Genomic DNA, 27781 nt, shown 5'->3' on the forward strand with positions numbered 1-27781 from the left:
TGGCTGATGGAGACAAAGTGATGCTCCGGCTCACCCCTCCCAGCACTGCCTCCGCAGCCAAGGGCACCCCAAGGTTATCCGCCTGCACAAGCACCCCTGTTCACAAAGCACAGGGCAGCCCCCCAAGGTCACCCCACGTGCCTGTGGGAAGGATGGGTCTGATACCCATGGTGCCGCAGACACGCTCGCCCCCGAGCTGGAGCATTGCAGGGGCAGAGGCCAGCACAGGCACCCCTCAGTGTGGGTCCCCTCCAACTGTAACATGCGCCTCCGGGCCACATCTGGGAAGCGCTGGCCCCCAGGATGGGTGTGAAGCCATGGGCTGTGCTCTATCCTGCAACGAGCTGACGTGACTACAGCCACCCCAGGAGGGCCAGAGCAGCACTGTCAGGAGGCCAAATACCTCCTCCTGCTCTGGGACAACTCAAATGCCGGAGTTATTTATTTTCTCCTGTGCTGAAACAGGAAACCTCCAACGTGCTGAAACCCTGGATCCTTGCCAGAGCCAGGGGCACCTCAACAGCGCAGCTGGAGCTGGACGCGTCTGGAAAGAAAATGTGAACCCTGGGTGTGCTGGGTTGTGCCCACCTGGCAGAAGATACCCCTGGCCCCGCGGGTGGAGGGATGGAGGCCGACGGGGGTCCCAGAAGAAGGGGACCCTGCTCAGCAGTGCACCCTGCTCCACCATGGTGCCACCCATTGGCAATGACACCTCGGTGCCTGGTTCTTGCTGGGGTGCCGAGACCTGACCCAGCCTGTCCCACCATGGGCCACCAGCACTCCCGGCTGGACACAGGACGTCCCCGCAGTGCCAGGGTCAGAGGCAGCAGCTCAGACCCACTGGTGTAAGCTGGGAGAGTGCTTCTGAAAGCAGCAGTATTCACTCCAGCAGGGCTCTGGCTTGGGGCTCCCACAGCCACACACCACGTGCTTATCTCAGCCCCCTGCTCTGGGAACACCCAGATCAAGCTGGACACTTCCCGCACGCCGGTAGAGCAGCACGCCCCAGCTCAGGGGCTCACTGGCCCCGAGAAGCCCCGGCTGGCCTAGCACCACCAGCACCGCAAGGGCTACACTGCCTCACCGGTGGGAAAGCATCTCCTGGGACACAGGGACACGATCCACCCAGCCAGATTGGCCGTGATCTATGTGCTCCTCCATCTGCCCTTGCTGCACCTGGTGCCCCTCCACCGCTGGTCGAACAGGAGGTGATGAAACCTCCAGGAGAGCCCCGGTCCAGGCACGAGCCCCGGCACGGGCACTTACCCTGTGGTGATGTCGTCATCCTCTGTCAGCGTCTTCCCCATCAGATCACTGTCGCTCATGTAGCCCGACTTCAGCTCCACATCATCGGTGTCCAATGCCTCGACCAGCTCCAGGCGGGAGATGTGGCTCAGCTTGCTGGGGCTGCGCATGGGCATGGTGTGCGAGTAGTGCGCCCGCTCGCCGTGCATGTACCAGCTGGGGGTGCCCTCAGAGCGGCAGGTCCCCCCGACCGACGGTGCATCCCCTGCCTGCAGGCGCGGGCTTGACTGCCCATAGCGCCAGGACAGCGGGGAGGAGCGGTTGGACAGGCTGGAGACGCTCCGGGCGTTGGCTTCATCACTGTCATAGCAGGTCATCTCCAGGGAGCTGCGAGGACAGGGTGCAGGGGGGGGTTAGGGCAGGGCACGGCAGGCGGTGGAGGTCTGTGCCCTGCCTCACCCCCCAAACTGGGGCTGCAAGTGCTCAGAAAACAGAACTGCTCATTTTGAGGCAGCCAGGCAAGGCCAGAGGCTCCCAGGAGTGTGGGCGCAGGGACACTGTCTGTCCTGACCCTCTCCATCTCAGCTGGCAGGGGATGGTCCCCTCCTGCACTGCCTGGTGCCAGCACAGCGTCCCATGCTCCAGGACCCACTAGAACATCCACACCACCAGCACCCACCAGTGTCTGGTGATGCCCGTTTCTCCCCAGGGGCTGTGGAGCGGGATGTGGGGTGGGATGGGGAGGTCTGTGCCTCCCGACAGCCCCAACCACCCCACAGAGGCGATGCCCCCTGCACGGCCCAATCCAGCCACCTCGGTGCAGGGGCTGGGGGTGCCGATCCAGCCACCTCGGTGCAGGGGCTAGGGGTGCCACCAGGGCTGGCTGCAAACATGCTGTGGGAGAGGGGTCCGTACCTCTCTGGAGACCGGCCCCGGCCCCAACCCGAGTTGTGCTGAACCCCACCAATAGGGAGCCTTTAGTGGAAAGCCCAGACATGCTCCCCTGAGCCTGGACTGCTCTTCCTCAACCATTTCCCCCCCAGCATTTCAACATCTGCACCCCAATATGACCCCAGACCCAAGACAGGATGAATTGGGGTGGTGGCACACTGATCCCAGGGGACGTGGCAGTGGGCCATGCTGGGGAGCGGTGGCTGTGAGCGAAAGGATGCCGAGGGGCAAACCAGGAACCAGGTCCCTGCATCAGCATCCCATGCCGAACCCCTGCAGAGTGAACCTCCACATATGGGCAGGAGGGGATGCCCCGAGAGAGGGCTGTCCAGCCCCACGGGGCTGCCCACAAGCGTGCTGCTCTCCAGCCAGCCCAGAGCCCACGAGCGCATCAGGAACGGGGAGTTCAGTTTCTCCCCGCACCCCTCGGGGTGTATTTTGGGCAAATGGCATGTCAGGGAGTGATGCTGAGACTAAATTTAGACATCAAAAATGATTACTTCTTGGAGCAGCTACTTGGGAACCCACAACCCTCGATTTGGCTCCAAACGTTACTACCAGTGAGCTATTCCCTAGCTTGGATTAAACGTTCCTGCAGGAGCACCAAAAGCCAAACCCCAGCTGCAGTATTGAATTTAAAACAGGGAACTACATAAAAAACTAGGAAGTTTGTTAAAGCGGAACTAAAAGGGGCAGCTAAAAGGGTTTAGTTTTTGTCGGCAGCACAAAGGCTATTTAAGGATGTTCTGCCGGCAGCTTGGAGCAGATGCAAACCACGTCTCCGTGCAGGACTAAAGCAAGACCCCGAGGAAGCTAGTGCAGCCCTGCAGCCGGGTGCAAAGGCTGCCAGAAGTATGATGATGTCTTTCAGGAACAAAGTTGTGCCCTAGCGAGGAAACAGCAAAGGCTGAGCCCCCAGCCACTGGATGGAAGAATACAGCGAGGAGAACAAGAGAAATTTGAGCAATAGTTTGTGGAAGGAATAAAGAGAGCCCAAAGCAGCTACAGAGACACCAGCGATGCAGGGCACGTCCAGAGGACCACGGATGACATCCATATTGGACACACTTGTAGAAAGTGTTCCCGAGAGCAGAATTAGTGGGTATGTGCGTAATTACAACATACAGGGGAAGAGCTGACACAGCTTTGGTAAAGGAAAATCCGGCTCACAACCGCGGTGGAGCTCCTGGAGGGATGCAGGGAGCACACTGCCAAGGCTGCTGCAGGCTACCAGGAGGTGGTGGATGAGTGCCCTCGACAAAGGCAGATTAAGCTTCCAAATAAACTCGGCTGCCATGGGATAAGAGGGAAGATCCTCATGTATTTAAGAACCGCTTACGGGACAGAACGCAGAGGTAGGCATCCCTAGGCTATTGATAGTCACTTTCTTCTGTGGCAGTGATCTGGCTGAGGCCTCCGCCACATGATGTACTCATAACTCATCAAGAAAAGGAAGTGATAGCGAAGAGTCAAAACGCACTAGCAACACCAATTTAATCACCCTTAATATCCTTGCCCTATTTCCCTAAGACCGGGGCTGACGGAGGATTTGCAAAGGAGCTGAGCGCTGGGGTGAGAAGACGGCGGGTGAAGTTTGACACAGATGAATGCAAAGCGAACGCAGAGCAAACGTGAAGCAAACGCGAGTGAACACAAAGCAGCCCTGACTCGGCGTGAGCAGCACCAGGCTGTGAACCAGCTCCTACGCAGAGCAAAGGGATGGCAGAGCTGTAATGGATAATTCCAGGAAATGGCCAGCTTGGGGAATATCTCTGCAGCCCCGTGCAAATCCCACTGCCCCAGTGCTCTGCTGCCTCCGGCTCAGAAAAGATCCGGGAAGTGCAGCAAGAACGAGCAAGGTCTAGACGAGCTTCTGGGTTAAGAAGAGCTAAATCAAGCAGGCTGCTTCATCCTGGATGAAGCTGATCAAGGGGCGACGCAGGGAAGGTCTGTAATGATGAGTGGTGGGTGAAGGGGGGGGGAGAAAGCTGCTGCTTTTTGCCCTTTCCAACACAAAAATGAGGATCGAGGGAGACCGCGAGGTGGCAACAAACACCAGGAGAAGGATGTTCGCCGCATCCTTGGCTTTCCCGACTCGCTGACACGCAACACGGCCTCTCTGCAAAGCCCAGGCTTCATAACACGGCTGCACCAGCGGGGTGGGGGCCAGGAGGATGCCCTGGGGACACGTCCCCTCCCCACCCACTGCCCCCGGCCCACCACTGGCAGGGTCCGGCCCCTTCAGTCCCGACAGGGAGCCAGGCAGGAGGCTGGAGCTGCCATGCAGACCCTGAGCTCGTCCAGAGCAGAGCAGTAACCCTGCAGCGGTCTCAAGTGAGAGACCTGGTGAGGACACAGGTAGTCCCAGGCATGTGTCAGAGAGACCTCTGAACACAGGTAGGCACTCTGCTCTGGTTCACCACCCAGTGGTCACCCTGTCCCCAGCCCTGCCATCCCCCCAGCCCCAGCTGCCACGCTGGGGTGCTGCCAGCCCTTCTGGGCAGGGTACCCCACCTCTGCCTGTGGGCTGCTGGGCATTTGGTCAGCTCTGTCCAAGGGTTTCTCCATCATCACCTCTACACAGAGTAGAGAAACTGAGTCATGGATGGGGATGGAACCTGTGGTCCAAACCTGGGCAGGTGCAGGGGATACCTTCACCTCTGGTTGTCCATACGGGGACACCCGACCACCAGGAACAGACCTCAGTCCCTGCCTGGGGTCTGAGGGCAGCTGGCTCCCCTCAATGCCACCCCCACCCATCCCCACTGCCCCAGAGCATGTGAGGCAGTGTCGGGCCCAGAGCACTGCCAGGGACAGGGCTCTGCTGCAGCCCCGCGCACAACACCCCACGCATTTGGGGGGATCTCTCCAAGCCCCCATGCACAGGGTCCCCAGGCCACGGGGCACAGCCGGCTCCTTCCCACCCACATGGCCCTCACCTGGAGCAGAGCTGCTTCCCAGCCGCCCTGGCCTCCCTCGCTGCCCAGGAAGGACGCTGGCTGTGGGGAAGGGGTAGGGGGGGTCTGGTGTCGAGGCCTCACCTGTGAGACACCTGAGAGCCCCTCAGGCTGGACATGGTCTCCTCCAGGTTCTGCCGAAGGTCCAGCACATTCTGCACTGTCCTCTTCCTCTGGGACTCGGGGTCTGCAGAGAGACAAGGTGGCGGCTTTAAAGGGATGAATGGCTCCTGCACCTCTCTGCCTGCGGCTGTGCCCATCAGCTCTTGCTCTGCCCGCTGGGAGGGGACAGGGCAGGGCTCGCACCGGGCTGGAGCTGCACCACCACGAAATGCCACCCCCGAGGGTGCTGCAGCTGGGGTGGGGATGTCTGGTCCAGAAAGGATGAGCTGGGGCGGACCAAGTGGGGCCACAGGACCCACGCAGGTGACAGCAGGTCAGCTACACTCAGGCAACCCTGAAGCACTGTGACCCTGCTCCATGGGGCCATGCAGGAGCAGCCGTCCTGGGAGAACGTCCCTAAACCTGCCCCTGCATCCCCCAGGCCCCGGGGGTGCTCCGGCCTGGGGACACAGGCGCTGCAGCAGCACCACTCAGCACGCAGCCAGCAGGAGCCGAGGAGATGTCGGGGAGTGGTGCAAGCCAAGCCCCTCTCCTGCCTCGTGCCCGGGGAGAGGCGGCTGCTTCTGCTGGGGGCTGGAGCAGCTGGTGAGACGGAGCCCCCCACGGGCATAGCCCAGGGCTGGAAACCCCTGAGCTCTGGCTGCCCTGGGGCTTCTCCGGGTGTGCACACCCACAGCACGGGCATGCACACACACAGGCAGGTATGCACCCCCCAACTTGCACGTGTGCACATGCATGTACCTGCACCACAACCACTTGTGCACACACGTGTGTATACACACATGCACATCCACACACGCATGCATACACACCTGCAAACACACATGCACACCTGCACACACAAGCGTGTGCACACACACCCCCAAGACACACACACACACGTGTGCGCACACACACACAGAGGAGGGGGGTCATTCCTGGCACAGCCCATGCAGCACTGCTGGGCTCGGGGCCACAGCTCCAGCCCCCGCACCCCTGACCTGCTCATGTGCATCCCCAGCGGCTAACAGCTGTGCCACCGCAGCTTTGATCCCCGATTTCAAGCCTTTCAGCCGCAGCTTGCCATTGAACCGCAGTGACAGCGGGCGCCAGGGACGCTGGATGTGGCTCCTCCTAATGTAACGTGGCAACCAGTGCTTCGGGATTTGCAACAGCATCGTGTAAGCTGCAGCGACACAGGGACTGGGGGGACACCGCCGGCACACACCCTGCCAGGCTCCCCGCAACGGCATGGCCACACGCCCAGTGCACAAGCAGGGCTCGTGTCCCATTGTCCCCATCACATACCAACTGCGCCATCAGACACGCCGCAGGCAGCACCCATGGGTGATGCTGCCCCATCCCTGGGCTCTGCTCGCCCACCAGCCCAGGCAGGAGCACCTCAAACCAGTGAAGCAGCTCCGATTTACGCGTGACCCTGGAAGGTGGTGATGAGCGGTAACAGCCCCGATGAGACAGGTTAAATCAAGCAGGTTAAAGCCAGTTGTAGACAAGGGTAAGAGGGCTGGTGAGCCCACGGGGCACCCAATGCGGCCAGCACACGCTGCTGCATAAGGATACCTGGCCCTGCATGTGTCCAGTCACCCAGAACAAGCTTAGCAGGAAGGCAAGTCATGAACTTGTTATTAAATCTTCATTATGGCCCGTGCACATTGGAGGAGTTAATCAAAGGCACAGAGCCTCCGACCGGTGCCCCAGAGCCACAGGATGGGGATGTGCAGGCAGCAAGGGCAGAGAGATGGAGGGCTGGAGCAGAGGGGGTTGAGCACACAGAGCCAGGGTGCAGAGGAGGCTCGAGAGGCCCTTGGTGCCGGAGGCTGGTGCCCACCCTGCTCTGCGGCTGGGGACAAGGGGACTCTGTTGGGGCAGGCAGAAAGGGCCATGTTGGCAGAGCAGGGGCACCTCAAAGCTGCCGGGTCCTGCCCTTGGGCTGCCTGGAAAGACAGATTTTCAGGCTTGAAATGGCAGGGCAGAAACCTGAGGCCAAGTCCACTGCTACCACACGTGCGGTCTGTAGGGCAATGATCAATTTTGGAGGGGAGGCACATCCGAACCTTAGGGAAGAGCAATAAAACACCCACCAGTGTCCCCAGGTGGGTCCATGCAGGGAAGGACTCAGCACCCTCAGCTCCTCCACCGTGGCTGCATTCGATGGGTGCTGTCCACCCTGAGCCCGGCTCCCGCAGCCGGAGAAGGTGGCACGCACACCCCGGCAGCACCGTGTCCCTGTGGGCTGGGGCGGGACAGAGCAGCATGGGATGGAAGAGCCACCGTTGTCCCCTGGCACTGCCAGCAGCTCCCACCCCCCTGCCAGCTCGGCAGCGTGCTCCTCCTGGGCACAGCTCCCTCACAAAAACACCCCGGCTGCCTCCCCCGTGGCCACCCGCAGCCATCCCCCGGGCACGAAGCCAGCGCTTGGGCCTGGCGCTGCCTCCTCCCCAGGCACCGCTGCCAGCGGGGCTGCTACAGCCAACCCCATCCCAAGGAGCGGTGGGTCCAGGGTGAGCACTCACTGAATCCCCCGTGCAAGGCCAGGGTGGGTGCTACCTCCCCCTGCACTGTCAGCGCTGCTGGGGGACCCCCCGCAGCGAGGACCCCCAGGACACCCAAGGTAAGAAGCAGCATCCAAAGGCTTGGGTGTCTGGCAGAGGGCTGGAGGGTGCTTCAGCCCCGGTGTTTTAGGGCAATGGCACTGATCTCCATCCCCAGCTTCACCCGCAGCACCATCAGCCATCCATGCCTGGCACAGTTTGCTCTCCTGGCCCCCAGTATTCAGGTGACAGTCCAGGTCGCTCTAGCCTCTGGATTTGCCCCAGGAAAAGCAGCAGCTCTCATCTGGGAAAGGGCCAAACTGGGACTTGAGGAGCTGCTCGCCCACCTCTGGCACACATCCCGCTAGCTGCATCGCTGCCAGTGCTGAAGTGCCACCGCCTAGCCCCACTGTGCTGGGCACGGGCGGTGACACTGGCCCCCCGCAGTCCACTTTCCAGGTGCAGTGAGGGGCCGGGGGCTGTCTCAGAGCTGGCTGAGCCGCAGCATGCCAGAGCTGAGCCGAAACCGGAGCCGCTGGGAGAGGCTGGAGTGTGGGAACAGAGGGAGAACGCTGGATTCCTCCCCGCATCGATTTAGCAAGCTTCCCGCAGCCAGATGTTTCCAGCTGCCGGAGCGGGAAGCAGCAGGGACAGCTCAGCCCATGCCGCAGGGGGGTCAGTTGGACACCCTGCCTCGGCCGGGCTCATTTTCCCAGCAGCAATGGCCAGGACGTATCCCCCAGTGTTCCCCACTCTGCTGGGGCTGCAGGCTCAGGGACCGGCCGTCCCCTCCGCCCCGGCTCCAGGCTGGCTTGCAGCCCCATTCGCAGCTCCCCGCCGCTCTTGCAGGCTCTGTCCTGCTGTCACGGAGGGAACGATGTGCTGGCTCCGGCCCTGTGCTCCCCTAGCCCGGCCACGCAGAGGAGGGCAGCCCCGAGACGCAGCCACTGTCCCCAAGCCCTGTGCAGGGAGGCCACCAGGCCCCACTGCCTGAGTTGCTCTCCCCTGAGCCAAGCTGGGTCTAACCTGCCCTTGCTGGCTCTCTGTCCTGCCCTTGCCTGCAGCCGTGCTTGGGCAGCTCTCCCGGCTCCCCCCCCGGCCCCCGCCGCTGCTCCTTTCTTAACTGAGCGCTCTCAGCGCTCTCTCCAACGTTGGCAAACACAATACGGCTCCGCTTCGCACACGTGGAAACTGAGGCAGGAAGTCCTAGCCCACCCCTGACCACCCCACCATCTGCAAGCACTCTCCCGCGCGGCCTCCGTCGCCTGCCTCTGTGTTCCACACTGGCAGCACTGCCTGCTACACGACAGCGGATGCCAGCACAGCTACCTGGCACTGTGGGTGCCCGGCCCCCACCCATCACCCCCGTCTCCTGCCCTGCACAACCGGGGAAGCAGCAGGTACCATCATCAAGAGAAGGAGCATCGGTGAGGCAGGATGTGGGGCTGGAGGCAGCCAAGGAGGAGGAAGAGGAGGAGGGGGAAGGAGAGAGCTGTGCTGCAAAGGGCTGGCTCAGGGCAAGGCACTGTGTGCTGCGGGTCTGACTGTGCCGGGCACTGCAGAGCCAGGGCCGGAGGAGACCGGGGCGTTCCAAGTTGTGCTCACGTCCAGCCCTTCCCATCACCTCCAAGAGCGAGCGGTGGCAGCTCCTCTACCTGCACGACGGGGCGCAGCCACCTCCCCACAGCCGGGCGCTGCCGACGTGGCCAAGTACGTCAAGGAATGAGGAAATCATCAACTCCAAATGGCTCGTGACAGCTCATTTCAAAGGAGCATGTGGCCAACAGCTCCCGCTGGGGCCAGGCAGAGCCGCGTCCATGGGACACGTGTGCCCCATGTGCCTTGGCACAGAAACCCGCATGTGTGTGTGTGCCGCCCGAGCGCTTGTTTGCATCATGCATATGTTCATGTGCGGGCCACATGGTAGCAAAACCCCTCTGCCTGCAGAAAGGTGCATGTGCACGCCTATGCCTGCAACCTTGCACGCGTGCCCACGTGTATGTATGCAGGCACGAGGATGGCAGCAGCCGACACCAACGTTGGCACGAGCACGTTAGGCTTGCATGGATGCACTGTCTGCATCTGTGTTCATACACTCATCATGAGCGTGGCACTCGCACGCATGTTTTCTTGCCCCCCATGACCCAACCGGTCTTGTTTCAGAAGATCAGACTCAGAAAGGGCGCCTGGCGATCCAGTAAAGATTTTAATGGCAGGCGGGAATTTGCTGTAAAAGGCCTCGTGGTGTTTCTGAGCCATTACGGTGGGCCCCTGTTACACAGTAGCTGCAACGAATTTCCCCAGGCCGTGAAACATTTTTAACTGGTTGCTCAATTCCTTCCAGTGCATTGAAAAATACACTAATAAACTCTGCAATAAAAAACATTCTCCCGGGGCTGTGAGATTCCTCCAGCCCAGCCGAGCTCCCCGGCTCTATAAACCCTTGCGCAGATACATGCTTCTCCCACCGCGCTGCCTCAGCCTGTGCTCCCAGCTGCATTTATGAATGAATCAGCCCAGGCGTCATTTTGCTGCTATTTTCCTTGCAAACCCTCTGCTCCGGCACCCAGAGCCCACCACAGCTGGGCTGCTGGCCCGAGGGGAGACCCAAGAACCCGAGCCCAGTGCAAACCTTGCCGAGCCATGCGGGTTCCCTGCTTACACCCTGCAGCGCGCGATTCGGTTACTGGCGTCTTGGCGTGCCGACAGCAGAGTCTTTCCATATGGAGTAAAATGGCTTTATCTTGCATTTCTTACATCCAGCTCTGATTCACGCTCCCGGATGGCTGGGCAGGGGGATGGTCACAACCTGCAATCCTTCTCCCTGTGGCTTAATTCTCTTCTTCCCCCCCAACAGCTACCAAACAGGCTAAATGAGCAGCAGAGATGGCTAACAGGGCTCTGTGGGGTCACTGCCAGGTCCACAGTGTTTGCTTCCACCATCAACCTCGTTTTCCAGCCCAGCCCCAGCCCTGCAATCCCTGCATGCTCCCCCCAGGGACGTACCAGGACCCCCCAAAACCACCCATCTCTCTCAGGAGATGCCCCAGGGCACCTTGGCTGGGCAGAGCACATCCCCCTGGCCCAGTGCCCCAGGAAGGCACCTCACCCTTTCCTGCAAACCTGTTGCCCCACCCCATCGGAAGGCAGCAGGTTTGTTAGCACTCACCGTGGTTTAATTGCTTTAATTGCCAGGGTCTTCTTGGCGCGAGCCAAGGGCTGGCTGCCAACCCCATATCTCCTGCAGCGGTGTTGGGAGTGGGTCATGCTTCCCGAGGGGCAGGGATGGGGCTGGGAGCCCTGTGCCATCCAGCACCCTGGTAACACGGTGCCTGGGTACCCAGACGGGTGACCGGCGCCTCTGAAACACCCTGAGCAGACTGACAGGGAAGAAAGCACAGCCACCATCCCCTGGATGAAGGCAGCAGCCCCTGGGCTGACGGAGCTGGAGGTGCTCTTCCCTGGGGACGCAGAGGCACAGTCTCCTGCCGACAGGGACAGGGGACATTCAGGGGATGCCGCAGATACTTTAGGATGGGTCCCTGTCCCTGACTTCAGCCAAGGTAGGCTCAGCTCCCTGCTTGCTGCCACCCCGCATGTAGCCCTGAGACCCCGGTGGGATGCAGGCTGCAGGGAGGAGGCTGGATGCAGCCCAGCGTGTCCAGCACTCGCCCTTGGTAGAGGGAGGAAAGGCCAAGCAGCAAAAGGCAGGGCAGGCAATGGGGTTACAGTGGGCAGCGCTGGCAGGGACACCGTGCCCCACGCACAGTCTGAGCCTCCCAGGGAGCACCAGCTCCTGCAGGGACACAACGAGAGGAGAAGCGGTGGCAGGACCCTGCTTTGGCATGGCCACCCCATGTCTCACACCTTGCTGGACCCTTCTGCAAAACAACATGGCTCTGCAGGAGGCTCCAAACGTGGCTGCAGCGGGGAAGGAAGCCCCTTCCCCTGCCTGCACCTGCCATCCCCATCACCACAGCCGTCCCCATCACTGCAGCTGGTGCAGGCTGAGTCAGCCCCACACCGTGCATGGGGGCCATCAGCTCCCCGCTGGCAGGCGAGAGCAGAAAATTAGCGGCGGCACAGTGGTGACAGGCCGGGACTTCAGCCGAATCAGCACTTTTAGGGTGATCGCTGCTGCTAAGCCTTGCGAATCGCTGCTTGTAACGAGGGCAGGGCTGAGAGACCTGGAGCCTGGACCCCGTCTGGCTCCAGCAAGCCAAGCTTTTAAAAGGGATTCAGACTTTCTCAGGCTAGAGCAGCCATAAATCTAGTTAATTGGGTCTCTCCCATACACAAGTTTCCAAGTGAACACGCTGGAGAGATCCAGACTGGGCCTCCAGCCCATTTGCGGGTTATTCTTTCAATGGATGCTGCGCTTTGACCCAAACCACCCCACCTGCGCATCCAAATTACAGCTCCTTTTTTAGCAGTGAGAGCCTCTAGCTGCTCAACACTCCGTGCATCCCACCTCCTCGCCGCCCTCCGTTCCCCTGCACTGATGAGCTGGGAGCGCCCAGAATCCCCCGTGTCGGGGCAGACCCTGCTCCTGCATGCGGCACTGCACACCCCTGCAACACAGCTGTCTCCAAAGCTGCTCATGCAAGGCGTTGGAGGAGCTGGGAGCATCCCAACACCCCGTCCCCAGAACTGCGGGTCTCCAAAATAACCCACAGGAAACACCTGCACAGTTTAGGAAGGAGGGGGGTTGCAGACGACGGGTGGACGGGCCGGATCCATGCACCAAGGGGTGCCCTGAGGCCCACGAGAGCCTCCAGAGACCGGCACACACAGCGGCAGAAATGCATGGTGACACTAACTCCCCAGTTAACAGCCCTGTGGCCTCAGGCACATGAAGACGGTGTCACTAGCGGTCACTGCACCTGGGGTCTGTCCTAGGCTGGGGCCCTTGCAGAGTGGGGTCAGGCCGGACATGCAGCGCTTTGTGCCTCAGTTCCCCCCCTCCCCGGAGTTTGCTGTCCCCCCAGGGGTTAGCGTTATCAGGGTGTGCCAGCACCGTGCTGGCCAGCAATGTGGCACAGCTGCGCTCAGCCCAGGGATTTCAGGCGCCCCAAATGCTCTGCACACAACACCTTTAACACAGCCACCAGCAGACGTTCCAAGGCGATGCTGCAGACCCTGCGCAAAAAAAAAAAAGCCAGAAAGGGGGAGGGGGGGGGAAACCCACAGCGAGGCAGAAGGTGCAGACTGGCCCCGTCTCAGAGGCCCCGGAGCAGCCGGCAGCAGCGTGTTCACTGCTCCCCACGCGTCACCAGACGTGGGTCGGACATTGTGGAAATTCAAAATTCCAGATGGCTCTTTTTGGGTGGGTTTTTTTTTTTTTCCTTGCCTCATTTCCAAGGCAACAAGACTCGCTGTCATCTGCTAGTTGCCATAGAGATTTCACCTGATTCTGCTTCAGCGGAAGAGAAAGCCGGGCGAGCTCACTGCTGCTGAGGAGCCACGAGCCGCGACCGCCTTCAAACTTACTGGGAAGAGCGGAGATAAATGGGGCTTTATACGACGGAGGCAATGGGCTGATTCAGAGGATCAAAGGAAGGAACTGCGGGTTTCTATAGCACAAATCAGCCCTTCACTTAACTGCTTCGGTGCCCTCCAGATGTGCCCTACATCTGGGGACGTCGCCAGACCCCACTCCAGGCTTTGCCTGGTGGAGGAGGAGGGGCGTGGGCACAGGGGGAGTCCTGCACCCACTTCTGGCTCCATCTTGAGGACCAGGCAGGGATCCCATAGTGTGACGGAGGGCACAGGGCCAATGGCCAGTCACGGCCACGTCCTTCCTCCCATAACCACCCTCCCTCGCTGTGCGCAACCCTCCTCCAAAGCCCCTGTGGCCCAGAGAGCGAGCGAGCTGAGGGGAGCACGGGATGAACGCAGAAGCAGCCAGGGAGGAGGGAGACCCTTGGGCAAGGGTGGAGATGCCCATGGGCTGTGCTCAGCACGGCTCGGCTGCCACAAACATGGGGGTTAAGTGCCACGTGCCCCCAGGGGAGCCACACGCAGCCAGCCACACACAGCGCTTGTTCCACGTTGGGCACTGGCACCATCTCAATGGCCCCATTATTGCTGAGGATCCTCCACATAGATGCTGTGGACGTGTCCATGTCCGGAGCCTGGCTTTAGCACGTGGTTCGCAGTCGTTGCCCCCAGACCCGCGCTCACCCCCAGGTCCTGCAGCAGTTTCACAACTGCCTGTCCCCCTCCTAGGCACAACTGGGCTGCCCAGGACTGGGCACATCGCTGGTACAATGCCCTGTGCCATTGCACCTCCAACCACGTGCACCCATCCCCTTTCTTCTCCAGTTGGTCTGGGAATAAAAACACAGATGAAAACCCAGCGCCGTGGGGATTCACAGGCCTTCCCTCAAGCAGGGCAGCCACCCAAACTCAGGTAAGGAGCGACACAACTCAGGAGCTCCCCAATCTGCAACAGCAGCCCTTGGACTCTCAGTCAGATGCCCCAAATCAGCAGATCTGACAACTCAAGGGAGCCAGCCCACCCTGCCCAGGGCTCCCTTTTGCTGGGGACATCAAATGCCTTGGGCACGGGAGAAGATCCCAGGCTCTGACAGGATGCTCATGGGTGGCAGTCACCCCCGGGACCGCAGCGGGCAGAGGTCCCCATACTCATCCCTCCCCACTGCTCTCCGCCAGGCACCCAAGCCTGGCTGAAAGGACGTTTATCAGATCCAGGAGCCTGTCCCCTCCCCAGCCCACGTCCCCGTACCAGGGCCAGCGGGGAAGGGCCCGGACGGGCAGCTCTTGGCTCGAGTTGGCTCCGTTTTGCAGGGAGAACAGAGTCATTAGCAGAGCCAAACTCCGCATTCCCAGCCAGAATACGGCCATGCTTGGGGAAGCTTTATATTCACACAGACAAACAACTCACATTTGCTTTTTAACTGTTGGAATTGCACCCACTGGGACGGAGCAAACAGGGAGCCTTTTGTCCCCCTCGCCTCGTGACTGCGAGCTTTGTGCAGAGCAATGCGTTGCAAACACAATTCTCCCCAGCCTCAGCTGGGCTCTGGTAGACACTTGGTCTGTCTGTCCATCACCAGATCAGCCAAAGAGCCTTCGTGCGTCTCCAGCAACAATGTAAAATGTCCTCCATGGCTCCCCCACCAGCCGCAGCATGCAGAGCTGCTCTGCGCTGAGCTGCTTATCAGAGCCACCAAGACGGACCTAAAACGCAGCCTGTGCTGGAGGAAGGCAGCAGCTCTTCACCTTGCCAAGGAACGGGGGTGGGAAACCGAAGTTGCAGGGGGCTACAGGCGGCAGAGCTGCTCACTCAGGTTACAGCTTGCCTGGGAGCGAGGGAGAGCAGCTCTGAGCATGGAAAATCCCAGCATGGCATGGGCACGAAGACCAGGTCACCGTGAACCTCCAGGGAAGGTGCCCAAGTCACCTCCCAGACAGGGGGTCTCTGGAGACCTCCAGTCCATTGCCAAGCTCCTGAATATCAGAGCTGGCAAGGTACTTGCCAAGCTGCCACGGGCACCGGCACTGCTCAGAGCTGCCACCCTGGAGAGGGGCAAGGGCCCGCCCAGAGCAGGACCTGTCCTTGAGGCACTGGATGAACCCTTGTCGTTGCCCACCTGAGCTGCCTGGGGATGAGCTCCAGAAGAACGAGACCCCTGCAGTGCTGCTCTCCTCCAAACCCTCAGCCTCGGGAAGGGGCTCAGCACTTACGAGCTCACCCTGGGCTCTCTGCAAAGACCAGGGGACGCCAGCCCATGAGGGTCTGGCTGCGGGCAGGACCAGACCCCAAGGAAGGTCATCAGCCATTGCACGAGGTGGTCCCCCAAGGGCACCTCAAGAGATGAGCCAGGGCAGGAGGCAGTGCACCTCGGGCTCCCCCAGCCCCAGGGGGCGAACCCAGCTTAAACGAGTTCCAGGCTCGTTAGTGGATCTATTGTTGCCACCTCCCGTGGGATGAGGGAGATAACCGAGGCTATTTTTGCTTCCATCTGGGGAATCGTTTCCCTTCAACGTGTACTGCCACGATGCTAATTTTTAAGGCTGATGATTAATTGATGTCAGGCTTATTACGGGGCCAACGGATCCCTCTTCCCCAGGAGCCCCAAGGACGGGGGGGGACATGTTTTGACAGATGTCATTTGAGCCGCGTGTGAGTGACGTCCTAACAACGGAGGAAAATAGGAGCCATTACCATGGAAAGCCCTGGAAATGGGAAGGGAAGTGTCTGCACGCGACCCCGGCACCCTTCCCCGCACACCCTCTAATCAGCCCTTCACGCTCTGCCCTGATGGTTACCAGGGTTTTGCTCCCGGAGATAAATGGCCATTGTGCGAGCGCAGGGGTAATTGAATCTCCTGCCTGCGGCGCGGGCAGCACGGAGGGCTCAGCCTTTCTTCTCCCCCCGCCCCAGCCTTGCAGGAGGGCCAGGTGCCAAATTCACTCTGGCACCGGGTGCAGCAGCCCACAGAGAGCCGGAAACAAGTCCACTGCACATACGATCACCGGGATCCCGCAAGGCTTAGGGTCTCCCTCCACCTGCGGTCCCCCAGCAGTGGGGTGGGTGAGCACTGCCGGCTGGCAGGGTGCCCGGGGGTGCTCGTCCTACCAGGCACCAGGGCCAGATTCACCCCCTGAAAATCGTAGCAACATCTGCAATAGCAACCCAGGCGGGGCTGAGGACTGACGTGCACATCACACGTTTCAGGGTCCCTTCGGCCCGCCCCATCAGCGGCATGCTGCCCAGGTGACGTTCATCCCAAAGCAAACCCGCTACTCTCTCCCAAAGACAAACTGGCACACAGCGAGCAGCAGGAGGTTTGCTGGAAGAGGACACCATGGCTCTGACAGCAACGCACCAAAATCCTGTGTTTGTCCCCCGGACCCTCCATGCAGCTAACAGGAACCAGCAGCTCTGGGGTCCCTGCCCAGAGGTGGGATAAGGCATCGCGGTGACACAGAGCCTGGGCTGACACAAATTACTGCAGGTGAATCCTGCTCTCCTGCCCACTGTGCCTGCTCCCCTAGGGCCACCCCCTGCTGCAGTAAGGGAGGGCAGAGCATCGCAACCCTGCCCCACTCAGCAGCATGCTGCCAACCCCATGAACACTGCCATTATCTCCTCCTCCAGACCTGCTCCGGGAAGATGCCTTCCCCTAACCAGAGCCTGCAGCAGTGCCGGCCCCATGCACCTCTCCCCATCCTGTGGCCCCCTCCACCCTGCTCCTCCTGCAGCCCCACACCCAGCACAGCAGCTGCAATGACACCCAGGGTTTCATCCTGCTGCCTCGCAGCGCTGCCCCGCATCCCCTTGCTGGGGAGATGCTGGGTGTCCACCGGGGAGATGCTGGGTCTCCGCCGGGGAGGTCAGCAGCACCAGTCTCCCCCCATCCACCCTCAGCACTGCCAAATCCTCCACCAGCTCCGGAGTCCACACTGCTGATCTGCTGGCGTTATTACTACGAACTTGTTTTAATTGCTGCACAGTGCCTCGAGCACCCTTCACAGGGAGAGGGATGCATATGAATAAATTATCTATTCTTAGCCCTGACGGTTCCCTGTTAGGAGCGCAGGGGCGAGGGCTCGGTGCGCTCGGCAGCAGGACCTGCGCATTCCTCCGGCTGCTTCCCAACCTGCTCCACCTCTCGCGGTGCCCTTGGTGGGTCCCCACCACTGGGAAAAGGTTTTCTTGAGCAGCAGTTGTGTTTTTCCCACCAAAGGTGATTTGCAGAGAAGGAAGATCCTGTCTCCTGCAGGAAATCTGGGTGTGCCGCAGGAGGGAAGGGGATGCTTGGGACCAGAAAGCTCTGTGCCACCGCCATGAGAGCTGCCACTCAGTCCCTGCTCTCCTCCCCAGGACTCCAAAGCCCAAAGCACCCCTGCCCAGGCGCCCCAGTGGGGCTGGGGGACGGCATGGATGAATTGTGCTCTTCACCTCAAATCCATCACCTGTGTTACGGCAAGGGGAGGGACTCTGACACGCTTTAGGACTCAATGCAAAGAACTGCTATTTCACCCCACGAGCCCAAGTTTTACTGCAGGGTTGGCAGGGCCAGGGACGGGCAGGGCGGAAAACGCTCTGAAAAAAGCATCGGCACTGACAGGAGGGATTTCAGTGGAGCATCCTGGCTCTCCACCGTGTGCCAGCTCCTGTCACTGCCCTCGCCATGCACCTGCCAACACCAAGGGCTGAGTGACGTGCGGTGACAGTGGCCGCGAGCCCCCGGGCACATCGTCTCACTCGGATGTTGAACAGGACAAGCCCGCGTCTCCTGCATGCTGCAGGAACCGTTTAAGCATGCCGAGTTACACGCCCCGGCTTGGATGGTTTGGGATCCCCCCTGCCGAGCTGGAGACAATGCCGTTCCCCGTGCCACCAAAGCTCCAAGCACACGGCTGTCCCACAGGCAGCGCCCTCCCAGGGACGTGACCCTCTGAGGATGGCGTGGTGGGGTCTCCAGCAGCACCACAGCTGTGATTTATCCCAAGACATCCCACCGACGTGCAATGGCTGCCTGCGCTGGACAAGCCCTCTCCACCGTGGGAAGCAGCGCTGCAATGTGCTTTGAGCTCTTTTCCCCAAATTTGCTCCGGGGGCCTGTCCAAGCACTGATGATGCACAGCCCAGAGCCACAACCGCTGCAGGAAAAGCCGAGCCAGTACTACAGCTTGGGGGAAAGCATCAGCCAAAAGTCACTCAAACAAGGAAGCGATTTGTCGTCTTCTGGCTGCGCTTCCCCCTGACAAAGGAGCGTGGAGCAGGGAAGTCAGTTGTGATCACGTGCGGCATACCGACCAAGCGACCACCAAATCGGCAACTGGGAGCGCTCACACCAGGAGCCTGACAGATAAAACAGAACAGGGGAAAAAGGATGAAAAAAGAAATGCCATGTGACCCCTTGCTCGGTCCAAGCCAGGCATTGCATCCAACAGTTCTGAATATGAAATACGCACAATGAGCTCCAGCAAGTAATTAATCCCTTCAGGAACACTGTAAGTGATTGCAGACAGTTTACCAAGAAAAAAAAATTGGAAAGTCATTGAAAAAATTACCATAAAATGTTTCTTTTTCTGCTCCAGTATGAAATACAATGAGATCTGCTAGAAGATCTCTCTGCTCTGCAAAATTTAAAGGCGATGGATTTAAGCTGTTTTTCTAACAACACTCAATCTACCTGCCAAGCTGACGGCCGTGAGAAACCAGCCCAACCCAAGTGAGAGCAGCAAGAGCAGCCCACCTCCAACGCAGGCACTCAGCTCTTGCCACGGTATCAGTGGGACACGGCGGGGGAAGATTTCTGCAGGGGCCAAAGCACGGCACAGAAAGGTGTCTACGGTATCTCACGCTACATCACCGATTCAAACTCTCTGGATGACTTTTGCAGGCCAGAAGTACAGCAGCGCCAGGCATAAACCCGGCTTATGGAGCAGGATGAGCCCTCCCAGTGATGAGATTTTGGGCTCCCCGGTGATGCTCAGCTGTGCATGCCAGCCCCCTCACCTGCCTCCACCTCCCCTCTCCATCCCCATGCTCCCTCTTGCCTCCTTCACCTTCTTCAGTGTTAAGCAGCTGGAGGGCAAAGAGCCGGAGGGCTCCAATTTGGGCCGAGTTCTGGCCCGTTGCACCCAAAGCCCTGCCTCTGCTCGGTGCCCTGTATGAACAGGCAAGGAACCACATCTGTCCACATCTGCCCTCGTGCAAAGCCACCACGTACAGGTGACCAACCCTGCCATTCCCCGCGGACAGACGGACAAGCACCTGGAGGCATCTGCAGGGGGGGTCTGTCCCCCCACCCAGCCTCAGCCCCCCTGCCTCCAGGGAGCACCGACCCCCGTCATGGCAAGAGAGGAATTAAAGGGCACAGCAGTTGCCTTTTACTTCCGTATTTCCATGGAATTTTTCAACCAACAGCTTCTATTTGTTTATTAAAAAGAGCATTAGGAAAGGTATTTTCTCCTGTCAATAAAGTGACTTAAAATTAGTTGGAATTTTTAAATTAAAAACACACCCTAAACTTTCATTTCCACTTGAAATCACTCTGGTTTGAAAAGACTTTTTTCCCCACGTCCTCTCCTGGGTTTTCCCCCTCTCTCCTGTTCTCTCCTCACCATGTTTTTGTTTAAAAATTCATCAGGCCAGGGAAAAATTCCGGGGCAGGAAAAGAGGGAAGGAAAAAAAAAAAAAGCAGAAGAAACTGTGGCTTTTGCAAACCCATCTCCGCGCAGGGGAGAAGCAGAGCTCCAGACTTGCCTTCCTCCCCTTGGAAAGCGAGAGGCGCTCAGAAGGATGAGGGAATATCATATATTAACCAGCCTCCTGCACACCCCCGGCGGCGGACGCAGCCTTGCTGACCCTCCACAGAGCCCTGCAATCCTCCCTGGGCTAACGCAGCTCCCCCAGCACGGCAGCCAGACTCAACCAGGGAAAAAGGGACGGTTGAGCCAGGAAAACCACCCTGCGTGTCGATGTGGGACACAGCCTGCTCCGGCACTGACCGTAAACCCTGGCTGCTGCTCCCAGCTGAGCTCGCAGAGACCTGATCAGCTCGTAACAGGGCTCTCGCCCCGACAAGCCAAGTGCCAGCGCGTGTCCAGCCACAGTGCGGCTCTGAGCTGGATGCTGGTTGATGTGAGGCACGTCCCACATGCGACACTGATTTGGGGAAGGATTGAGACATACCCAGACGCCGTTACTCAGCGGCAAGGTCACTCCCTACACCGGTGCGCCGTGCCCAGCAGCTGCAGATGCCGAACGGGCAGGGACGTGCTGCATCCCCGAGCGTTCCCGCAGTTTCAGGGGTTGCTCCCACCCCAGGCTGATCCCGCTCCGCAGCACCAGAGCTTCCCTACTACAACGTGCATTTTAAGGACAACTGCTGCACTCTCCGGACAGGACGCATGTAACGTCTGCTTATGAGCGAGAACACTCCGCAAGGGGATGAAAAGCTGTATGGAAATGGAAGATCATTACCATGATCTCCTTGGAAACATCCCATCAGAGCAAGTTTTTCTTCCTCCTTCTTCTCTCTCCCCATGTGCACAAATTCTGGCACCCCGTGCATCGCTTGGCGTTGCCTCAGCACTGTGGGTCCAAAATGCAGGCGTCTGATTTCTAAAGCCATTGTCTAGGATGTGCTATTGAGCTGCAAAACATGGATGGTTTGGGATGGAAAACAGGCATCTCTTGCAATACAAAAAGAAGCTGGCAACCCAGATTTGATTTGTCTTTGAAGCTATAGAGAATCTCAACCAAACAAAATTTGCTTTATTCCCACAAAGGGAACGAGAATCTTAGCAACAAAACAAATCAGCACCTCTGCCCCCTGAACGCAACGATGAGCAAACCAAGAGCAGAGCAAAGGGAACGCAGCTTCGCCCCGCTGGTCACTGCTGTGGCGCAGAGCGGCTGGTTTTGGAAAGCAGCACGGCAGCATTGTACGCATTAACATGCTCCACTTGGGAATGCGAGGCTGGAAAAGCTGCTTTGCAAATTTACTTTTGATTCGGAGCTCTGGGTTTCTCTCCTCCTTGTGTGCTGTTACATTTTGCAAGTGCTCATGCAGCCTGTTCAAGGCAGGGAGGTTTCCAGGAACCCCAAGAGTTTCACGAGTTTTAGCACAATGACTATTTGCCGAGGAAATCACCCCGGAAAATTTATTACTTGCTATTCACTTTAAAAAGTAAGCAGGGCTGGGAAGCGTACAGCAGTGCAAACAGCAGCTGAGCTGAGATTTAATCCTGCTCCCAGGTTTTACCGTACTTTCCCCACGACTAATAAGCTATCTGACGGGAGGCAACCTCCCACCGCAAGCAATGCTGCCACGCAAATTCTGCTTGCAGGGGAGTTTTGGAGCAGCTTTAAAATCCCAACCTCGAGGCCCCGCTCTGCACAGCCCCGAAAGCATCTCGCAGGCTCCAGGAAGATTCCCTCGCTCATCCCCCATGCTGCTTTATGAGCTGGGCTGTTCCCCTCCCCTTGCAGGAACCGGCCACATGTTCTCCATCTGGGAGCAGATGCCCATGAGCCAATAAGCTCAACTTGGAAAACTAACTGAAAATAGCACAAAATTTCTGAGCGCTGTACAGACCACGGACGGATGATGGATATTAGTGCTCCAGCAGCACCGGGACGCTGTTTGGCACAGCACAGCAAAAGCACAGCTAAAAGGGTTCAGGGAAATGAAAATGAGATGGCTGAAGGTGCTGCTGCCCAAGTGTCTGCCCTCTTCCAGATGTTTTTGCCTGTAACGAAGGAGGGTCTCGGTCTCCTCAGTCTCAAACTGCTGCCATGCTCAGCCTGGAGTATTGAAGGACACCAGCTCTGTCCCTCCCGCATTCCTGAAACCGCTGGGGGACATTCTGGTCTCCAAGGTAAAACCAGACAGCCGCAGGGCTGCTGTAGCTCTGTCAGGCTGTAACGGCTCCCTTGCGTCTGTGCTGGCTGGGGACGGTGGCACAATGGGCTGTGCCTCTTGTGCTCCAACACATGGCAAAGTCCTAGGGAGAAAGGCTGAGACACCACGTAGGGCAGGAACCCTCGCTGCCCCATCAGAGCTGTGCCTGTGGCACCACTGGTGCAGGACCGAGAAGCAGGAGGTCTGGGGTTTGTTGTGGGTGCTGCTGTTCCCCGCAGGGTCAGGATGCAGCCAGCTTTTGGGTGCATTTAACCACTCAACAGTGGGAGACAGGAGGTCCAGACAGTGATATATCCAGCCTCAAATCAACCTGGGGTGAGCCATCAAAATGGAATTTGCCAAAAGACAACGCACTGATGATCTGTGAGCCCCCAGCTATGTACAGCCCGAAGCACAAAAGACTCAGGTCTGCGGCTGAGTCAGGCAAATGTCGGTGCTTCCCCTTGGCCAGGGATCACACAACATGTTCTCCAGGCTGAGCAGCATTTTAACCCCACGCCAAGTCTATGTGCATGTTATCTGGGAGAGAAACCACCACTACCAGGAGCCAATGGGTCCCTTGCGCACTGACAGCTCTGCTCCCAGGACCCCTCGTTGTTGCCCATCCCAAGGTGCAATGCATGGCCAGGTGGAGTCCAGGGTGACTCCAATTCCCTGGAAGGGTTTTTGTTACAGTTTTAAATGAACCTGCGGTCTGCGGCACAGGAGTGGAGGGCAGCCATATTCCATGGTGCCTGGCAGTGGCTGGAGCAGCACCAGAGAAAAGCCCACGGGCCGTCCCCATTGACTCCCCACCACTGCTTGCCTTCGGCAGCCTCATCTTCCCCAGCCCAGCGGGACAGAAAAGCAACACACTGAGCGCCAACGGAGCAAGACTCAATTCACTCCCACCTTTCGGTCTGCAGCCGCATCAAGCCCAGTGAAGCCCGGCTGCGGCACGAGGCCGACTCCTTGGGAATCAGCACACGCCTCTCCAGGCTCACAGCAGAGACGTTTCCAGGATGCTGTCTGTCCGTCTTCCCTGCTGGGATGGGGAGGAAGCTGAACTTCATTATTTCCCCTGCTTTTGCTCTGCGCATTGGGAGTTTGGAGCTGTCTCCTTGTCACTCCCTTGGTGCAGTGAGTCAGGAGGCTAAAGGCAAGGTGGCTGCAAAAGGCCACAGCTGGGTGGCCATGGGTCCTGCACTCGTGGTGGCCACAGCGCCCATGGCCCCACGTCAGTCCTGCCCTGGCAGAGCTGGACAGTCCTGGGTCCCAGCCACAATCTGTCAAACGCCTTTCCTCCTGGTTTTAACATGGGGAGGACTCAGCTGTCCCCATTCCTGCAAAGCAGCGCTCCCACCTCGGAGCCTGCCAAAACGCCCCTGCCTTGCCTGGCTGCACTGCCGCCGGGTTTGTTCGTGACGCTGTACTTGCCCTGGCAAAGCCTTCTCCAGCTTCTGAGCCACCAAGGCTGGGAGAAGGCTCTGGATGTAGGAGTGGGCACCTGCGAGGCTGACAGCGTGTCCCCCGCGGCACCACACCGGGAACCGGCTGGGGAGGGACGTGCTCACCCCATCGAATGGCCCGCAGCATGTTTTCTGCCAGCCCCGGCTCACCTCAGGGAGCTCCCGCGCCACAGCAATCAATGCGAATTAGCCACTATCTATTCTTCCACTTGTTTGCATCAGCTTGGAAATATAATGCCAAGTCAGAGATAAAGTGAACTGGAAACACCCCAACAGCATCTAACGCTTCCAGCCAGAGGGGTTCGTTAAAGAGATTAGTTTCAACGTCACAGGTCCTAGCCCGAATAGCAGGTTCCTTCGCCTTGCTCCCCAAGCACATCCCTCCCTGCCAGCGCCCACATCTCCCCACACACCAGGCTACAAAAGGGAAGGGCTGCTCTCCATGGGGTGGGTTTTACGGAGCCCAAACTGTGCCCACACGTGAAGGGGTCCCCACCATGCTCCCTGCAAAAGGCTGATAGTGTCCTGCCGAGGATGGGGCCGCAGAGCTGTGCCACAAAAAACCAGCTGACCCCCCAGGCTAGAAAAAACACCGGGGTAAGCTCCCTTTCGTGTCAATCCAGACTGGCACAGGACCAAGACATACCCTATGCCGACATGCGGGAAGCTTGAGACGATGATGCTGCGCATGGGCAACGGACGCGTGATTTTGAGAAGTGTCTCATCAGTGAGTTATTCTCAGCCCGCAGCTATGCTGAAAGCTCACACGGCTATAAATAGCCGGCAACAGAGCCGTACCTGAGTCGCAGCTTTGAACGTGCTTCACGGCTGCTCGCCGAATCGGGAGAGCCAGGCTGCTCAGTGCAGGGGCTGGGTCAGTGCCGGCACTGGGGACATTTCAGTCCCACTGAAAAAGCACAGAGGTGTAAGCTTCACAAAAGCTCAGCTTTAGCCAGTCTGGGCTCCCAGTAGAGCCAGTAAGGACTGGGTTTGGCCAAGACTGTGCACTTCGTAAGGGCGCTATTGAAGAAGTTTGGTTGCAGGGTCTCATTGCCAGCTTTGTCACACTTGGTGACACAACCTTGCACAAGATGTGCAGAGGTGGGACGTGCAGCAACCCCAGATCCCAACCACACAGGCTGGCGTCCAGTGGGGCTGGCACTAGAAATAAAAGCGGTTCAGCCTTTCCCTGGTGCTAAAGGTGTGGTGCTGCCCCCTCTGCCATGCTGTAGTTGTGACATTTCCCCCTCCAGCTCACACACCACAGACTTCAGCACCCACAGCATGGCTCTTCCCATTTTCCTGGGTCGCACGAGAATGACCACAACCTCCAAGCAGCTTCAACGAGCTGCAGAGGACCTCAGCCGCGAGCCATCCTTCCAGCTCACCGAGCAGGAGAGGTTCCCATCCCACAGCTGAACCCAGCCGACCGGCTGGTGAGCCAACAGAGCTGGCGTGGAGCCCAGCCCTCCCGCCACGTCACCTGTGGCTGCGAGTCAGGCTTGCAACCTGCCGAGGGAACCGCAGCTTCATCAGCGCGGCACAAACCCCTCAATTCCAGTTCCTGACTGAAAGTCACCTCCTGGGTCCCCTTTAGAAGGTCCCTCCTTGCCAGCTCACCATCCCCTCCTTACCCGCACTGCCTCTGGGCAAGATCCAGCCTGGGGGAAACGCGAGGACAGAGCAGCCCTGCCTTTACATCTTCAGAAACTAATTCCTGGATTTGGCATAAATTCCTTCTATAATTTCAGGGGGATGCTTCAGGCCAGACCCTTGCAGGTACATTGGCCAGGGGAGGGCTGCAAAGTGCTCACCCTCTTGATGAGCAGGAGGGCTCTAGGACAGAGATAACAAGGCTGACACGAAACCGAGGAGGGCTGTGGAGTGAGTAAGCATCACCAATGCCTACACCAGGTAATTGTGGAAAACCCTGTGCTCCCTACAGCGCTGGCGTGCTCACATGTTCATGAAGGTGGAGGCACATGTCCCTGCTGCAGGATGCGCCTGCATTTTGCTGGGCAGTGCAGGGGCACGTGCCTGCCCATGGTCTGCCCATGCAGCACCTCCAGGGAGCTCACACGCCGTGCTGGCCCCTGCACCAGGGCCACGAGGCTCTTGAGCCACCTCCCTGCTGCAAGGCTGCTCCCAGGAGCAAGGAGAACGTCCTGCCCAGCCATGCTGCGCTTGTGCTAAGCTCCCCTACGTGGATTCCAGCAGCTCCTTCCAGCGAGAGATGAATCTCAGCCCTTCTCCTGAATTAATAAAAAATACATTACTGCCTCAATTGGACAAGACAAATAACAGCGTAAGGAATGAAAGAAATGCTTGAGTGAAACAAAACGTGGAAGAAATGGATTAGAGGAAAGACAAGCAGATCAGCAGGTGCACTGGGCACTGCTCTTCAGTGTCACACCCCCCTTGACACAGGCACATCTCCATTTGCACAGCTTCTAATCTCAGCCCTGCAATGCAGCATCCCCTGCCTTCCCAGCTCCCCTCCGCGCTCAACTCCCCGGCTCTGAGCTGCAATGCAGCAGCGTGGGAAAGCCCCGCTCCCCCTTCACCCCGCACCCCTCCACCAGGCAGCGTTGAGCCTCCCCAGCCGGGCTCCTCGCCTCATACGTACTCTGCCTTCCTGAGCTCACTGCTTCCCAGCCGGAGAACGTGCAACCCCTCCCCTGGCTCCCCTGAGAGAGCTGCTTCATGCGCCCAGAGGAGGACATGACTTTGCAGGGTAGGGGATACAGCAGAATTGCACCGTATCTGATCTCCCACACCCTGCATCCCCACAACTCCGTACGAGACACCCTCAAGGTGCGAAGCCTGGAGAAGACAAGGACTAAGCTACCCCCAAAGGACGGAGCCATCCTCGCTCCACGCAGCAAGTGGACCCAGACTCAGCAGCTTCACTGCTGGGCTCTAACTGCAGCTGCCACTGGTACCAGAAACACTGCACACATGGACAGCCCCGGGACATTGCTGCCACCGCGCACACAGGGCACCAAATGCCACACGCATGGTGGCACAAAGGATGATCTGGACTGGATAAGTGACCAATTTGGAGGACATGTCAGTGGCCTGACACCACAGAGCCAGAGTGGCGTGGGCTGACCCCAAGACCACAGCCCTACAGAAAACCACCTGGTCACCCCCAGGCAGGACCGCAGCTCAGCCAAGCAAGCCAGGAGGCACACGCTGGCCATGGCAGACGGGCTGGCACTAGAGGTTGGCATCACTCACAGGTAACACACCTCAGAGGGTGCACGCTCTGGCTCCGCGCCGAGCTAGAACAAATCCTCCCCCCCGCAGCAGGCACAAGCATCAGCCAAGTGCTGACCTCGGATGCTCGAGTGAGAGCGGGCAGGGAGGACCAGGGAAATTGTTGTCTGGCACCATGAGAAGCTACATAGGAAGGCAATGAGCTGGTAACCTAAATGGACGTAACAGGGTGATGGCAGACAGGACTCATGCTGGGGAAGGGCTGTGGGCACAGAGACACATGCTGCAGCATGAGAAGCCAAAGACACAAAGCTGGGGACAGGGAGCATCAGGATGGGACTCTCCAGAAGGACTCAAAGTCCCCAAGTTCCCTGAGTGCCACCCAAGCCGGAAGCACATTGCTCACGAGGTGCCTGGACCAGGCAGGACCCATGGGTGTGCTTCTGCAAGAGCAAACCATCCCGGGAGCCCTCAGCAGTTGCTCTCAGGGAACGGCAAGGCCTTGAGGGGACATCGCCCAGGCCCCACTATGGTCACATCCCACCAGCAGATCCCAAATAGCATTTCCAGAATTGCATACAATTTTGCATTCATTTACATATTTTCTCAGTGGACAAATGTTGGATTTGGGGCCAAGATACAGGCAGTCACTGGGAAAGCCCCATTTGAACAGCGATTTTCAGGGTCTTTAGGGGAAGAGTTTGTTTCAGCAGTGCATCCCCAAATATTTTTGCCTTCAAGTGTTTGCTCTGCTACTTTTCCATGGGAAATTTTGAAAGACAAAGCTGGATTATTTTTTATTTAGCACTTTTTTTGCACTGCCATTATCACTGGGAACATGGCACATCCCAAACAGCTTCAGCAGAAAGCTCTGGGGCCCTCAGGTCACATTTCCA

General features: G+C 58.8%; 2 protein-coding genes across 3 annotated transcripts in view; both read right to left on the minus strand.

The window, feature by feature from the left end:
- The window catches only part of TNNI1 (troponin I1, slow skeletal type), a 279093-nt gene that overhangs the window by 230439 nt on the left and 20873 nt on the right, over positions 1-27781 (minus strand). The window lies entirely within an intron of this gene.
- NAV1 (neuron navigator 1) overlaps positions 1-27781 on the minus strand; it is a 64242-nt gene that overhangs the window by 27309 nt on the left and 9152 nt on the right. For both annotated transcript variants that reach the window (XM_076357860.1, XM_076357859.1), the window contains 2 exons: positions 5238-5340; positions 1267-1632 (listed from right to left, as the gene is read on the minus strand). In XM_076357860.1, the coding sequence (XP_076213975.1) occupies positions 1267-1632; positions 5238-5340 (469 nt within the window). The remainder of the gene's footprint in view (positions 1-1266; positions 1633-5237; positions 5341-27781) is intronic.

This window comes from Aptenodytes patagonicus, chromosome 22, assembly GCF_965638725.1.
Source record: "Aptenodytes patagonicus chromosome 22, bAptPat1.pri.cur, whole genome shotgun sequence".
In the NCBI taxonomy this organism is placed as follows: domain Eukaryota; kingdom Metazoa; phylum Chordata; class Aves; order Sphenisciformes; family Spheniscidae; genus Aptenodytes; species Aptenodytes patagonicus.